The sequence below is a fragment of the Anoplophora glabripennis genome, unplaced genomic scaffold (assembly GCF_000390285.2).
Source record: "Anoplophora glabripennis isolate ALB-LARVAE unplaced genomic scaffold, Agla_2.0 scaffold4, whole genome shotgun sequence".
Lineage (NCBI taxonomy): Eukaryota > Metazoa > Arthropoda > Insecta > Coleoptera > Cerambycidae > Anoplophora > Anoplophora glabripennis.
In genome coordinates, this window is record NW_019416568.1 from 3,636,990 (window position 1) to 3,653,803 (window position 16,814).

The 16,814-nt window shown below is 31.4% G+C and overlaps 1 protein-coding gene across 1 annotated transcript in view; it reads left to right on the plus strand.

Annotated features, from left to right (window-relative positions):
* LOC108917340 (neuronal acetylcholine receptor subunit alpha-10-like) overlaps positions 1 to 16,814 on the plus strand; it is a 49,811-nt gene that overhangs the window by 27,155 nt on the left and 5,842 nt on the right. Inside the window, exons 5-7 of the mRNA XM_018723889.1 lie at positions 2,539 to 2,755; positions 6,384 to 6,518; positions 7,890 to 8,083. Coding sequence (XP_018579405.1) covers positions 2,539 to 2,755; positions 6,384 to 6,518; positions 7,890 to 8,083 — 546 coding nt within the window. The remainder of the gene's footprint in view (positions 1 to 2,538; positions 2,756 to 6,383; positions 6,519 to 7,889; positions 8,084 to 16,814) is intronic.

Sequence of the window (16,814 nt, forward strand, 5' to 3'; positions counted from 1 at the left end):
CTGGAATAAGTCTTATTTTCTGACGTATTCTCTATTTCAGTTCATCAAGGTTATTGGTCTATTCACATAAACTTTAGATTTCAAGTAACCCCATAAGAAGAAATCTAAAGGGGTTAAATCTGGTGACCCTGGTGGCCACTCAATAGGACCTCTCTCGAACTGCAATTGCAAAATGAGGAGGTGCCCCACCGTGTTGGAACCCTATGTCATTATGAGGAATATGTGGATCTTGTGGATTAGGAAACACAACAGCTAAAGCGGGGATGAGTTCAAACTGAAGAAAGTTTAAGTAGCGTTCTCCATTTCCAAAAAATAAGGTCCAAGAATTTGTTTTTCGACAATACCTGCCCAAACATTTATTTTTTAACGATGCTGTGTGTGACAGACTTGTGTCCAACGAGGATTTTCAGTTGCCCAGTACCTGCAGTTTTGTCGGTTTAGGTGTCCATTTAAAACAAAAGTAGCCTCATTAGAAAAAATAATCTTTCGGGAAAAATCTAAGTTTTGATTATTCATCTCAATTGTCTGCGTTTTTCAGTCAAAATCGTCTTCTAATAGTTCATGTATCAATTGAACCTTATAAGGATGATATTTATTTTTTCGGAGTATTTGTGACACAGATCCCGATGACAAATTACAACGGCGACATAGGGATTATTTACAATTTCTATTAAAACTTCTACTTTAGAATCTTCTGATATTTGCTGGTCTTCCTTTAGTTAAATCTCTAATGTGGCCGTGCTCAGCAAATTTCGATTCAATTTTTCTGACAGTAGATAATTGGATGTCGATCAGGATGAATTACATTAAATAATTACATACTTCTTGTTTAGTACGCACTCTGTCTCCAAAACCAGTCATCATAAGTACTTCAATACGTTCTTTCTCAGATAAATGCATTTTTAAAATGAAACGTAAAACTGACAAACTAAACGCCGGTGATAGTCTGGTTTTTAATGTCACAAAATACTATATCGAAATGGTTTAGGGGTTAAGGAATGAAAAACGATTAATAGGAAGAAAATTGTTTTGTTTAAAATAAAATTTGGCATATCAGGTTGTTTTCGTTGGCTTTTAAAGAAATGTTCAACGCTGTTCAATTTAAACATTTTATTTAATTACTTGTGTGCATTTCAAAATATCAATTTTCAAACGTCATTATTACGAAAACCACTGATTTGAGAGATATTGTATGTTATACAAAAAGTGTTCAGAATTTATCGTACAATTCGGATATAATATAATAATATCCATTATGGCATAAGTTCATTAAAAAAAATCAATGATTACTGCATATGTTCTCCTTGAGACACCCTTTATACAATTTTCTTATGTTAAAAAACCCGCAACTAAAAATACTAATCGAAGTGTCCGAGCGTTTGTTCACAAAATAATTACCTGAATTTTAAACGAATTTGTTCCTTTCATCATGAACCCACTGTATATTTAGTAATACCTAATTATCTGGAAGATGTAACTGTTTGAAAATTAAATTGTCCCTAAACTTTTCTCCAGTTAATTACAAATCAACATGGATTAGTTATATGTCTAATTACTGATGATAATTTGTAAGAAGTAGGTGGTTCTATATAGAAATTAAACTTGCCTTAAACTATGATACTCAAATATGTAGGAAGAGCTACCTTTATTCTAATAAAATTTATGCAAATGCTGAGTATCGTGAACAATAGCAACTACTAGTTTGTATATTCCGAATAACGACGTTACGCTAATGTATATTTCCATTCCTTTAGAAATTGGCAAACGTAAAGATAATTATCTTCCAAATTCAAATACATCTCGATAACAAGTTCCTTGGTGTATATTATACTTGTAGGAATTTATAAATTACATAATAAAACCACATACAATATAGCTAGGCAAATTATTTTGCCTGCTCTAAAACATATCAATGTGCTTTAAAGCATGAATAATGAATGTCATATTTTATTTTAGTAGTGATTAATTTAATAACTTAAGTAATTATAATTTGTTCATACTGTATTTTATGATCTATGATAAACAAATCTAGATGTTCATCTCAACGGATTTGAGCTGAAATTTGATTATTACAGGAATAAGAAGCCAAAAACGAGGTGTAATATTTTATATATCCTGTTTTCAATTAGAATCTAGGTTTTACCTGACTATTTGTGCAGATTACTGCATACATATTTTAACGTATTTTAGGCAATTAATACAATACGTACAAACATGAATATACTCACTTATATTGGTACACAATTACTACTAGAATATCCATCATGCATACCCCTACAAATTCGTTTGTAATTAATTTTCTTCGCATTGTTTTCCTGAGAAATTACTCAAACAGCAAATTTGGTGCTTTCGCCCATCAACGACGATATAGTCCTTCATAAAACACTTTGTATATTCAGCAACAACCAAATCAGCAAGTTTAACTTAACAACTAAATGATTTTGAGGCAATGCCTTCTAAAAGATTGTACAGAAAAATGCTTGTAGTTATAACTTACCGACAACAGTGCGCTTAAATATACCTTTACCTTTCTTTCAGGTGGAGCTAGTGAAGCAAACGGAAGAGGGGGATGTCAGCAACTACCAGGCCAACGGCGAATTCGATCTGATAAGTTTTTCGTCTGTGAAACACATTGAATTTTACTCGTGTTGCCCCGAACCCTACCCCGATATCACGTATACGATTAAGCTAAGAAGAAGGCCTTTGTTCTACGTATTCAACTTGATACTGCCTTGCATCTTAATAAACGGAATTGGTAAGTAGGTCTAAGGTTTTATACACCCTTTGATCAGAACTTTACTTAAGAACAAAGAATATTCACGACAATTTTAGTACTAAAGTAACCTATTCGTTACCAGCAAAGTAGTAGAACCAAAAAGACCCAAATTCTGAACGGTTTTGAATGTCGTACGTACTTGTTTTGACTATTACACCCTACTGGATTGCAATTTTTGTATGTTTATTTGTTAATTTGAACTACAAATAATTTAAATAAATCATGAAACCCACTGTATATTTCAAAAATGAAGAATTTCTTAGTTTAATCCATACGAACGTTTGTTATTATTTTTGGTAGGATAAGCACTGGCATCTTTCTGACAGTGGAATATCGCAACACCCCGTAGAGTCTGATTTTAAAATTTGGTCACCTTATTATTAATAAAACATACAGTGTTTCTACCAATTGTTTGCTGCTCGTTCACATCTATTTTTAAACATACCAAGCAACTATTGGGTCATAAGAATTAACAAGGTTCATCTCTAATAATACGATAAATCCTATAGATTTGCAAATGCACTTTCATGTGTCTTTCCTCCGTCATGATGCATCACCGGTTTGGCAACGTCCCTTCGGTAATTAATTGCAGGAAGATACGGAATGGGTATGTGAATACCATTTGCCCATGATTTACTGATATGCATACTACGTTTACATTGGCAAAGGCGTAACGTAATTAATTTCTCAAGGAACTTCCCTTAACATATTTCATTCCAGTTATTCGTTTCATTGGCTTTCAGGAACTTTGTTATAAACAAAACCAAATTCTACACCTTGTAACGTTCTAGAGCAAACCATATTTACACATCTTGCACTCCAAAGAATAGTTAATCCAAAAGAAATAATTCAATTTCTCAGAAGATCAAAATTCAGAAATATTGTCCAAAATACCATGCAAAAATACTTAAAGTGAAGCATAAAGAGAAGCCCCGAAAGGAAGAATCTAAGAAGAATAGGGTAACAAAAGGAGGAGTGGCATCCAAAAGGAAAACGAAAGAAGAAGAGGAATTCTTCAGAAATGTATGCATGCCCTGGATGCTCTGAGGAATACAGCGATCCGCCAGGCCAACCAAGACTAGATCCACTGTCACAAATTCGTAAAAATATCTATGCAAGAATTTTGCCTCACTTATTTCGGATTTGCTGGGGCAAAATTCCAACATCGCATTTGTTTATGTTTTTGTTATAAGATTTTTATGAACATTATATTTATTTTTTATATTATACCAAAGAAAACTTATATTTCGGCGTTATTTTTTCTTTCTATAATTGGTTCAATCCTAAGTGCAACCATTTGCCACATATTAGGTACTCTACATAAAATTTAGTGAGCGCAAATACTTTTTTAGAAAGTAAAAAAAATAAATGTATACAAAAAATATTTATTCGGATTTGGGAAAATATCGTTCTATATTTTTACTATTCTGAAAATAATTTTATTTCATTTTTTTTTATTAAACATCTACAATAGATATAGAAATTTGTGTTTTTTCCTGATATGAAATATTTACGGGCATTAACGTCTTAGAATTCGATAGAACGGTAAACCATGGCTGACAGCCATAATGACTAGAGTGTGTACGGCAACATGTCAAATAATTTAGTTAAGGAGTTTCCATCGTCTGCTAAGTAATAATTGGGTTCCTAATAGTTAACAGTTGCACATCATTCCGCTGAATGCGGAGTTCCGAAAAATATTTGCTCGTGTATTATTTAATTCATTTTAACAAGTTTTTCTCGTAAATATAATTAGAGCAATAAGTGAAATATGTCATAAAGAATAAATAGTTTTTCTTTCTCAAAGACTCCTCCTTAATGAAGCAGAGGGAGTTTTTAATGAAACATTTGTGAAAGAGAAATTTATTTAAAACTCACTGTGATTGTTTTGTTTTTTTTTTTAATTTGACAAAATCAGGAATTAAACGTGTTTTACTTCACAGCAAAACAAATTAACAATAAACAATTTCTCAGAAACTTATAGATACATTCTTAAATGAAAAATTTAGATGAAAAGATCTTTAATCGGTAATCACATTTAATAGACCTGTCGCTATGGACTAAAATAATCGATGAATTGACATCCGCTATTTTACTGTTGAAATATGCAGGGGAAGGCAATAGAAAAGGTATCTCATCTCGTGAATCAGTTTTTTTCATTAGCAACATTGTTTTTTTAAACAATTTGGTTCGAAAATCAGTTTTTTCAATATTTTGGAAAAACTATTGATTTTAGAGAAAACCAGAGGAAATATGCGCAATAAAAAGACCTACAAAATGCCGCGATAGATTAAAATCGGGTAAATTGTTTAAATGTTATTGTAAAAAAACTACAAAAACATGGAAAATTCGCATTTTTTTAATTATCCATAACTTGGTTGTTATTTGTTGGAATTTTATAAATATACCTGAAAGTTATTTTTTATTGTTCTTTAAAATTGTGCGAAAGATGGGCTGTGGGCAAAATAGTTTTTGCAAAATTCTATTTTTTATCCCGTCAACGTTAACCGTCTGTCTCTCCGAAAGTTATTAACAAAAAAGGGTTTAGAAAGTCGATTTTTAAAGCTTAAAACCTAACTTAGCTTTGCATTTACACGAAATTTTGATTTATTGCCGGGGGCTTTTTTGATTTTTACATTAACAATAGCTTTTTGCCACTTTTTTTATAAACATTTAGATTATCTCCAAAACCATGTATAATATTTAATTATAAAAAGTGTGATTGTATAGCCAATTAAAAAACAGATTTAAAAAAATTTTCGAGTAAAACTTTTTTTTTCAAAAATCACCGCCCCTGTAATTATACATGTAGGTAGTTAAGGGCCCCATATTCTTTAAATAGTGTTTTCCGCAAAGACAAATAATTTCAAACATTTAATAACTGAATAATCTAAAGCTTATCAAATAATAGGAATGTTATGTCATGCCATCTAGGTATTTTCAAAGACGCCGCAGTAAAACGAATAAACAGGTGCAAAAAACGATCAAACCATCAAGGTTTTAGGTACTGAAATCTACGAAAATACTAACTTTTTTATATATAATTCCACATGTAAATATTCTTATAACATTTACTTGCTTAGTCCTACATATAAAATTGTTTACTTTTATTTATAAGTACGTGAAAATAATTCTTAAAATGTGGGGTTAGAATAACAGCAAACGCATGTTTTACAAACGCTTTTTTTTAGTTATTATTTTATTTGAGTAAATTTAAATGGTAACAATGAATAAACAAAACGTCAAGGATTTCATTTTTGTGCTTACTTTTGTTCTACACGTTTTACTTTTAAAGATTTCAGTACCTAAAAACGCCAGAAATTTCACTATTTCTCGGCCGGGAATATGGCCACCTTAAATATTTTATTTCACACTTAATTTTAATTAACATTAATTTTGATTGTGTAACATTCCAACTCAAATTCGATTTTTCTTTCTGAATGAAAGTATAACAATTACTTGAAATTTTCGGACACCCTGTACAGATCTTTTTTTCAAATTAAAGTTCTGTCTTGATAAGAAGATCCTTTATTGTAAAAACTTGAATTTCAATATCACGGTCTTTCATCAGTTATCGAAATAACATCGATTCTTTTGTATTTTCTAGCGTTATTAGTTTTCTACGTTCCTTCAGAATCTGGAGAAAAGGTTACTCTTGGAATCAGTGCTCTTCTGTCCATGACAGTCTTCCTAATGACTATTAGAGAGACGCTACCGCCTACGGAGAAGACTCCATTAATCAGTAAGTATTTTGTGATTTCTTTATATCTTTCTGGTACTGTGTGTACAAACTTAGAGATTTACTTTTGATGAGGACCGATTATTAAATGTTTATCTCGGTAAAAGTTGCCCAGAAATGGCAGCAAAAATTATTTTTTTAAAATACATATCATTGTTCGAGAACCACAGAAATATTTCAATCCTGCTAAGTGCTTCAGCTTAACTCAATATTTGAAGTGGGTTTTAGACTGATTGTTCTATTATTAATATTATGTAGATATCTTTCTTCCACATGAACTAGGTTGCTCTCAATGGAAAACATGTATACACTTGCGGAAAAGTAGAAGAAAACATCGATTAATAGACGCTTTAAAATTAGTTATTTCTTAATTGTCACATAAAAACTGTGTGGGAGGATCCGCTGTCAGAGCCCCTATTCCTGCTCTGATATTAATTTCGGTTATTATTGTTGGTTCTTAAGTCTCTACGGACGGAACTGCTCCTCAAGGTAATGGTGATCCTATAAGACGTTCAGCACTGGCCTCTGTAACTGGTAATTTCTAAACATTTCGCCGTTCTTTACTCTCAGCGTCTTCAGTTTTGACTAGCTAGCTTTTTTAGAATAAGAACCGAAATGTACATCAGAGCGGGCCTACGGGTTCTACTAACGGATCCTCCCCCACAGAGGTTGGCCCGAGAACAACAAGGCCAGGTCAAAGATGTATCTTCTTACCGAGAAGAATCAGTTCTGAAAGTTTATCGCTTCTGTTGCACCCTTACCAGTAATAACTTCTTTCTTTTATAAAAAGGTTTAAGTGAATATTTTGAATAATTCTACGGAAATGGTGAAACATTTCATCGGTTTCTCACTGTAAGCAACTCTCAGCCAGTGAAGTATCAGTCAACTAATTTTTCGTGTAATTACCCAAGTTGAATCAGTCTTTAGAATCCATTGTTATTTAGAACAATGACAGTTTGGAACTCTCAATAAAATTGCGTGAATGTACCATTAACTTAACTAAACTTTCCATAAAACGGAACAAAAACATTTGTGAAAAGTTTACGTTTAAATAAAATGGAGTAGGCGGAGTCTTATTTTATTTATAGCACATTTGTACAAAATACATTAAAAAATTATTAAAAATTTGACTACAACATTCAGAAATGGCGGAAAAATTATAAATTGGTAGCCCGAAATGTTTGGGCATAATGTAGATAATACATTCCTAACCTGTATTTATAGTTACAGTGGGATACTATCCACTTAACAATTATTAAATATGTCTACAGCAAATAATAATAAAAGTGTTTAATTCGAGTAATATCTTATCTCCATTTATAATTCAAGGAGATACATGCAAGTAAAATGAAAAACGTATTTGACTTATTTCAGGTATGTACTACGGCGTAAGTATCTGTTTGGTGTCATTTGCGTCAGGATTGTCAGTGGTAACTTTGAACATCTACCACAGAGGCGTAAGGGGTGCGGCAGTACCAGGGATTTTGAGGTCCGTGGTCTTAGATAAGCTTGCTCCACTAGTCTTCATGAGATTTAATAATAACAGGCACGGGAATCCCCAAATCCAGGTAAGAAAAAACTTATTAGATAGTAAGTAGAACGTTTGATAGAAAATAACTAGATTGTGACAACTGATATGATTTAAATTTGAATATTTCTGTTTCTCCATTTTGTGTAAGTGCTCTTTTTGTGTAAAAAAAAATCGAAGAAAGTTTTATTGTAAGTTGCTTACAATCAGAATATACATTCTGTTACAAAATCGCTTCTCACTACAGGGATCTCGGAAACGGTAAGAGATACGAAGTAGCTTAAATGGGAACAAAGTTGCATAATCAGGGGAGCAACATTATGCCTCTAAAACTTCAAGACTAACATGATTAGTTTTCGAAATATTTGAAAAAAAAAACGAAATTTTGGAAATCCGTTTTTTATTCATTTCAGCCTTGTTTGAGGTGATATTGAAAACAGAAGAACGCTTTTTCATGGCAACTTCATTTTTTTAAATACAATCTTGGAAATTTTATTACATTTTTTGCAAACCTTCATTACCCCCAATACTGTATCTACTGCCTCAGCCCGAACCAGATTCAGACGTTTTGTCTCGAAAAATTTATCTTCAATGTGTTCGTTCCAATTTATCAATTTTTTTTTTTAAGTTTTATGTTATAATTTTTTATTATGAATAACTTTTACAAAAATAAACAACTTCTCTTCTTTCAACTCCATCTGTGGACACACCGTATCATATTAAAAGTACTTTTTCAAATTTGAGTACTTTCATAAAACATCGAATGCTCATTTTTTTACTTAAACAAATGTTCTCTATTAATAAAAACAAGAAACAATAGACGTATAAAATATATTTTCCTGGCATCGAAGCCAAATGAAGAAAAAATAAGAGTACACCGAACACTCTTTCTTATCGGGCTCATTTCTATAAAACTTGTTGAATATTTCATGAATCTCACGATTTATAGCGACTATTTCAATTGTGGAAACGGAATAATATAACTTGCCAGCTACCTGCTGAAAATGATTATGTACAGCCTGATTTGCCCTATATCTGTATTCGATTCAAGGTAAATCCAAATGGTAAACAGGTTTTATTCGAGAGCTCTATTATACAAACAATTTCACAATTCACTTGGTAGCGGTAACTTTATTGTATTTTAAATTCATCCAATGGAGTGCTACCCATTGTCTTTATTTACTCGGGTAATAATTCATCGATGAACTATGACGTTAAGTTTTCCATAGCCATAAATCTTGAAATAATTAATTGGGAAAGTTTACACAATAATTCTAGTTAAAATAAAGTTACTGATACTCTAATGCCACGAAGATTCTCTGTAACACCAATAAGAAAACGTTACGTTTACGTACCTTACTTCCGGGACATTAGCAATGATGCAAATTAAACAGATGATGAATGAAGAACAGATAGATTTTGTTAATTTTTTTCTTTTGCCTTAATTTTTGCAAAAAGGTCAAATACCAATTCACAAGTTAAATGTTACAAACATAGGCGCGTTTTTAAAATGCAGAAATAATACAGATCTATCTATAGTGGCTAAATTTATGGTATAATTCAATGCTGGTTGTGGTCGAAAATTTTTAAATATGAAAATATCGTCAATTAATGAATATGAAAGGAAATACATTATTAACAAATTAGAGGAGTTTGGAATGAAATATTTTGTTAAAAAATAAATAACAGAAGACAAATAACTATGGTGTGTATATTTTGATCTCCTTGCCATAATTATGAACTTACATTACAGGAAATTAGTTTTTCTGAGTCCGAAAACAGAAACCAGTGCCTAGTATCTGTCTATTAGAAATTTACTGCTGATTTATTACTTTATAGAAATATTATTTCTTCCACAAATCTAATATTTTTTGTGTAATCATTTGCACCGCCCAATATTCCTAAGTGGTGAAACGACAGACCGCATTAGTATCCCTGGAGCCTTCTTTGAAATAAACCGACTATAAAATGCTTAGACATCATTAAAGCGCGCTAAATACGGCGAAGTATCATGATTGATTGACTGAAAATTCCTTGAAAAATAATAAGGTTGAAATGAAAATTCAGGCCGCAGTTTATTAATCAACTTGAAATCAAAATATTTACATAGATAAAAAGGAAAACGTATCTGCTGTATTCAAGGTCGCAACATGTTTCAGTATCTATGAACAGATGATATTAAATCTTTGTCTCGAGATCAACTTTCCTGTAAAAAACTTGATCCACTGCATCCAATCATGTATGATTTATACAGTTTGTAACAGAAATTATGCTATATAAGATTTTCGGTAAGAAACTTCATTCAATTCCATTATAACTACGAATTACTAACCTTTTTTTCATTCCTACCTTCATTATAGAATTCAATAAGTTACAATTAATTGTTTCATCTACAACATTATGAAGTTGCATGAGGAGTTCCTCAGGGTTCACACTTGGACTCTTTCGCCTATCCATTAATAACCTTGACAGAATGCTTAATTAAATGAGGTTTTTGTGTGCTGATGATCTTAGAATCTGTACTCCAATCTTTTCCGCCAATCAAGCCCTTCTGCAACAACTCAATAAACTTGTAGAGTGGTCTATTAACAACAAACTTAACCTAAATGTGAATAAAAAGTCCAATTATGTCTTATATTATTATCATATTAATTCGCAAACATTAAATTGATAAGTTGTACTAAGGATTTGGAGGTTATTTTATATATATAACACTTTATGCTTTTCACAACAGATCTAGAAAAAATATATTAGATCTTATTTGGAGATCTTCTTATTCTTTCGTTAGACCGAAGCTTGAATATTGCTCTTTAATTAGAGACCCATATTATGGTTGTTACATTAATAATATTGAATCTATTCTGTATCTTATATTCTTTCTCAGTTAATTTTTTTGATTCCACATTCATCAAAAGTGTGTTACAATACAAATCTATGGTCGCAATATCACAAACGATTTTTTATATGAATATTTTTTATGCCTGGCGATTTTTTATAATGGAACTTCCCACAACAACGGAAATTTTTCTTTTCGGAATTCCGTAAATATCTCCACATTTGTGAATCAATTCAGTTCTCAAGAACCGGTAAAATTGGTCTTGTTTGAGTTCCTATTTGTCAAAGACTAGGAAACTTTCTATTCAACACAAGTGCCGATCGAGAGTTAGATTCAATATTATTTCGTGATTCCATTCGAATTTAATGGTCATATTTAATGGTTATGTGCGAAATATGCACATTATGCATAAATTAATTTTATCAGAAATAAAATAGAAGTACATTTATTTAAACATATAAATTTGTTCTTTTCAACTATTACAATGCGTTCAAATGAATATATAGGAAGTAACTAAAATTCTTGCCCAAATTTTACTACGGATCCTATGTCGTTCTGAGATACAGGAAGTCAAAAAATGTAGCATGTAGATTTTTTTTACATTTACTCGTTACAGAGTAGCTACTAAAGGCTTTCCAAAATATATTATTGCGGCACATTTCTACAATACACCATCTTGAAAATAAATGATGAAATATCAGATTATATCTCAGTAATTATTGTTAAAAATATCAAAACATTAAAGTATTTAATTTAAGTATTGTTGTATTCAATTCAAGCAATTTGTTCTTGCGATTTTCATGAATTTTAGACACCCTGTATATCTAAAGCAAAGAATTCTGGACACATGTTTATAGGATTTTTTTGTAAATTGGTAAGTTGTAGATCATGCTAAAATATTATGTCGAAGCGAAACTCAACAATTTTCAAGTCAGGGAATTTCGCTACAGGTTTTCGTACAATTTCTAAATTATTTACACGCATCCGCTACCCCGTATTTTAAAGGATCTTCAAACGGATTAGGCTCGTTAAGCGTAACATTGCTGATTTGAACAAATATTAGTTCATCCCAACTTTCCACTTTGCTTTCAACATTGAAAGGCAATTTGAGGTCATTTACTCAAAGAAGCGCTATGCTACATTAAACTTTGTCTCCAAGTTGCATAAAACCTTTTGGCAACTAATTCTTATGTATTATTTTCAGTTAAACGAAAAACAGCCATTCCTATTAGCTATAAGATCTCATTTTGTAAGGATCGCATGGCTAACACTACTTGTAAAATTTTATCTTCAACATTTCATTGGTGGTTAAGATAAAAAAGTCGTTATCTCATAAGAAAATCATTTGATATTAGTGTTGTAGTATAACAACCCTAGGTTCGATAAAAAAATAAACGTAGTTGTGGCCAAAAATATGTGATTGTCATAAGGACTACCTACGTTGTGTGTATTTATTTTTTTAATTGACCGGAAGGCGCTGGCTACTAACTTTGTAGAGGGGATGTATGGTTTAATTATATAAAACAAAAGCAGAGTAAATACACCTAACCTTTATTTACATACAATTCAAATTAAACATGTGACAAATAAAAAGAACAACAAAAACATTAACAACCATTAAACATAAAAGGAGAGTGCCAGGCTCACCTAGAGCTCCTGCGGGGAAAGAGCATGGCAGAGAAACCCACGATCGTTGCTCTCACCACCCAAATATAAATACAAAACAACCGCTAACCAAAGGAATAAATTAAGATCCTTTGCTAATGATAATCAAAACTGGACTTACTTAATGTGTCACTAAATGTCATCTCACTCAAGTCTGACATACACACTTCCAAGTAAAACTGAAGAGGTTTTAGTAACAATAATACCAACAACAACAACAACAATAATAATAATAGCAATAATAATGGGGAAGGTACTGGAGTCCCATAATACGGAAGGCTATCCAGTTAAAGTTGAGATTTCGGGAGAACAACAACAATAATAACAATAATAATAATCATGGGTGAAAATGTTAGTAAATTCAACAAAGCTCTTACATACGTATGACATAAAGTGAGCACATGAAGTCAAAGAACAACGTAATCAAGATAAAACAAGTTAAATGTGAAACAAAGAAGTTGTTTTGCATTATCTGGGCAGATACGACAATATATACATATTTCAACATGTAACAAATAATGAACAATCTCCAATAATAATTGTAACAATTTTATCTTGGAAAAATACACGCCCCTGAGCACAAGACAACGAAGGCCAAACATATACAGAATTATTATCATGAAACATCTAGGTTTTTCGAATAACGTTATCATGACAAAAACAAGTTACCTAAATGTGAAACAAAGCTGCCGCCATTGCAATGGCCGGCAATCAGGACAATACATATATTTTTAACATGAAATAAATAATGGGCAATCTTTAAGTATAATTATCACAATTTTACCTTAGAAAAATATATGCCCTTGAGCATAAAGCAATGGAAGCTAAACTTACAAAGAATTATTATCATGAAACATCTATAATCATCACGATCATAAGATTATATAGAACAATTAACAACAAAGTACTTAAAGAATATTACCTGCTAACTAATAACACTTTAAACAATTAACTTTTCACTACTTTGACACACTGCCCGCCGATCGTCTTGCTACCTATCTGCACACTGTTCTCACTTCAACTGCCTATCTTCAACCCTTTAGGCTTCCTTCCAGAATTTCCTACCTAAGTGCCTGTTTTTTGTGCTTCCTTCTATCGACCGTTAATATTACTTTTTCATTGTTATACAACACCTATGTAACAGGTGACGTCGAAGTTGATAAGATAAGTACGGTTTTGCACAGTGTAAGTCGCGGACCACGCATCAGGTGTATATCCTTGAAACTCCTTTTTACCAAATTAGTTCAAAGTCGAATATTAACCAGAATATATCTATCTAATCAGATCGAAACAAGAAAACTATAAATATTGCAAATAGCTCAGTATATGACGGTTTTTAGGTCCGAATTCTAGACACATGAACCAATCGATTCATGTTGATTACCGTAGATATAATAATAACCGAGCTATCACTATAAAAATGCTTATTTTTCGGAAAGTAAAATCGAACCTTTTACCGTAAAATAATGGCGAAAGAACTAATTTTTCGAAGAAAATGAACATAACCTTTTTTAAAGTGCTTGGAAAAATCTTTAAAATACTTTTTGAAAAAATTTCGTGGCTCAAAAACTCGCGTAGTTATACAATAAAATCTATGGCTGAACCATAAAAAAAAGAAACTAAGCGTAATCCATGTACTGTTGACTTTATTTAGGTACTAATAATAGGCTCTGCAAGTTTAATCGGTTTAGAATGCCTAAATTTAAAAAAAAGTTTGAAATAATGAAAACAAAATTTTTATAATTTTTTAAAAAATTTCCTTTTTTCGAAATAACTCAAAAACTAAACAAGATACGTGAAAAATGCAAGAGTTCAAAATTAAAGTTCTTTTTTTATAATATTATTGATTTCGTTCAATTTTTCTGTAGAACAAAAATTAACTGATATATTACGTTTTTTAGTTTGCATTTGCTTGTAAGGACCACCTTCTTTGAGCTCTTAATATCTAAAAAATCTCGAAAACGAAGAGTTCAAGACCCTTCAACTATAAAGGTTGTTTTGTAGTTCTTGCAATTCCCTGCAAATTACTTTTGGAGCGATGAAAAATATTAAAAATTAAAAAAGTTATCGTGAAAAACGAATTGTATTATGCAGTGAAATTTGTCGGATCGCGTAAATGGCTTACCTAATAGTTTAATAGAGTTTTAAGTAATCTCGTTGAATTTAGTAATGTATCGTTGAGTGTTTTGATGCAGGTAAACATTTTACAATTCCTCATTAAGGGTTGTTTTTAAGGATTGAAACGTTGCAATGAATCATCAGTAATATTATAAACAGTGATGAGTCTTTCATTCATTATAAATGCTATGAAGATGTGAACTTTTTTTTTTGTTTTATTTTCTGCAATAAGGATGGTTTTTAAGGGTTGAAACGTTGCAATAAATCATATATTATTTCATTATTGCTCCGTCAAAACATTTCAGAGCCGCGAAAACTAATTTTGTTTTTTTCCTCATGAAGGGTGGATTCTAAGGGTTGAAATGTTGCTACAAATCAAAAATTATTATTCAAAACATAAAAGAATGCTTATTCTATTGACATAACACTTAAATCTATGATTTTTACGTTTTTTTCAAGAAGGAGTAGTTACCAATATGCACACATTATGGATATGTAACTTTTATAAAGGAGGGTGAAATGAGCTTACTCACCAATTTTCATCAAGAATTCGGAGGTAATATCCTATTTCTACCGTTGTATATTGGACTAAACATACTAGTCAAATCAAACGGTTCTGTACAAGAAAATATACATGCATATTTTCTCTGTGAAAAAGTTTCACAGAGACAAAATTTCCTTAAAAGAATTAGAATTTTAATAGACGCTACCATTTGGAAGATACTGTCTTCCATGTTTTACCACATGGTCCGTGAATGAAATGAAACCTCCTCCAGGAAGACCCGTTATATGTTGCTATGTCCGTAAATTTTCCAATAGAGTAGTGATTACTCACACCATCACAGGGTTTTGTTCATAAGCAACAAATTCAATACATTTCAGATACCTATTTTTTGTTTTATGGTGAACTTATTAATATTTCTTGGAATGGACAACCGTTTTATTTTCGTGACGTTCTCATAAATCATCTAAATATTTGGACAGCACGTTCTCTCTCGAGTGCAAAGAAAATTTGCATTCATCAACTATTTTCTTNATTCCTCATTAAGGGTTGTTTTTAAGGATTGAAACGTTGCAATGAATCATCAGTAATATTATAAACAGTGATGAGTCTTTCATTCATTATAAATGTTATGAAGATGTGAAATTTTTTTTTGTTTTATTTTCTGCAATAAGGATGGTTTTTAAGGGTTGAAACGTTGCAATAAATCAAAAATTATTATTCAAAACATAAAAGAATGTTTATTCTATTGACATAACACTTAAATCTATGATTTTTACGTTTTATTCAAGAAGGAGTAGTTACCAATAAGCACACAATATGGATATGTAACTTTTATAAGGGAGGGTGAAATGAGCTTACTCACCAATTTTCATGATTGGTGCATGTGTCAAGAATTCGGAGGTAATATCCTATTTTTACCGTTGTATACTGGACTAAATATACTAGTCCAATCAAACGGTTCTGTACAAGAAAATATATATGCATATTTTCTCTGTGAAAAAGTTATACAAAATTTCCTTAAAAGAATTAGAATTTGAATACCATTTGGAAGATATTGTCTTCCATGTTTAACCGCATGGTCTGTAGTTTGTGTTGGAATAAACATAAAACTTAAAAATAAAAATTACTTGCTTTCTTATACATTTAAAATGAAACCTCCCCAAGGAAGACCCGTTATATGTTGCTATGTCCGTAAATTTTCCAATAGAGTAGATTATAGACGAACGGTCCACCCCTAAAAAGATGCTTAGAAAATCAAGGTCACCGACCACGAGGAAAGACCAAGATGAAACCTTTTGTAATCGATGCATTGAGTTATTGCAAACAAAAAACCTAAGTAACATCTGTGTGTCCGAGTGGCAGGTAATTTGTTATTAACAAAAGAGTTGCAAAATAAAAATATTGCAAAAAAACGCTCTGCAAACAATTTTCGAAGATAAATTGAGCAGAAATAAACACTTTTTGTGTCTTGAAATTTTTTCGTAGAACGCTTCCTTTTCGAGCTAGGGGCGATTTAAGGTCGAAAAATGGCTAAAAGTTGCCAACTTTAAAAATTCATATCTCAGCTCCTACCAAAGCTTTCGGAACGTTCAAAAGCGCAAAATGATCCTCGAGACTTATACTTTAATGTAGTATTTTTTTTAAACC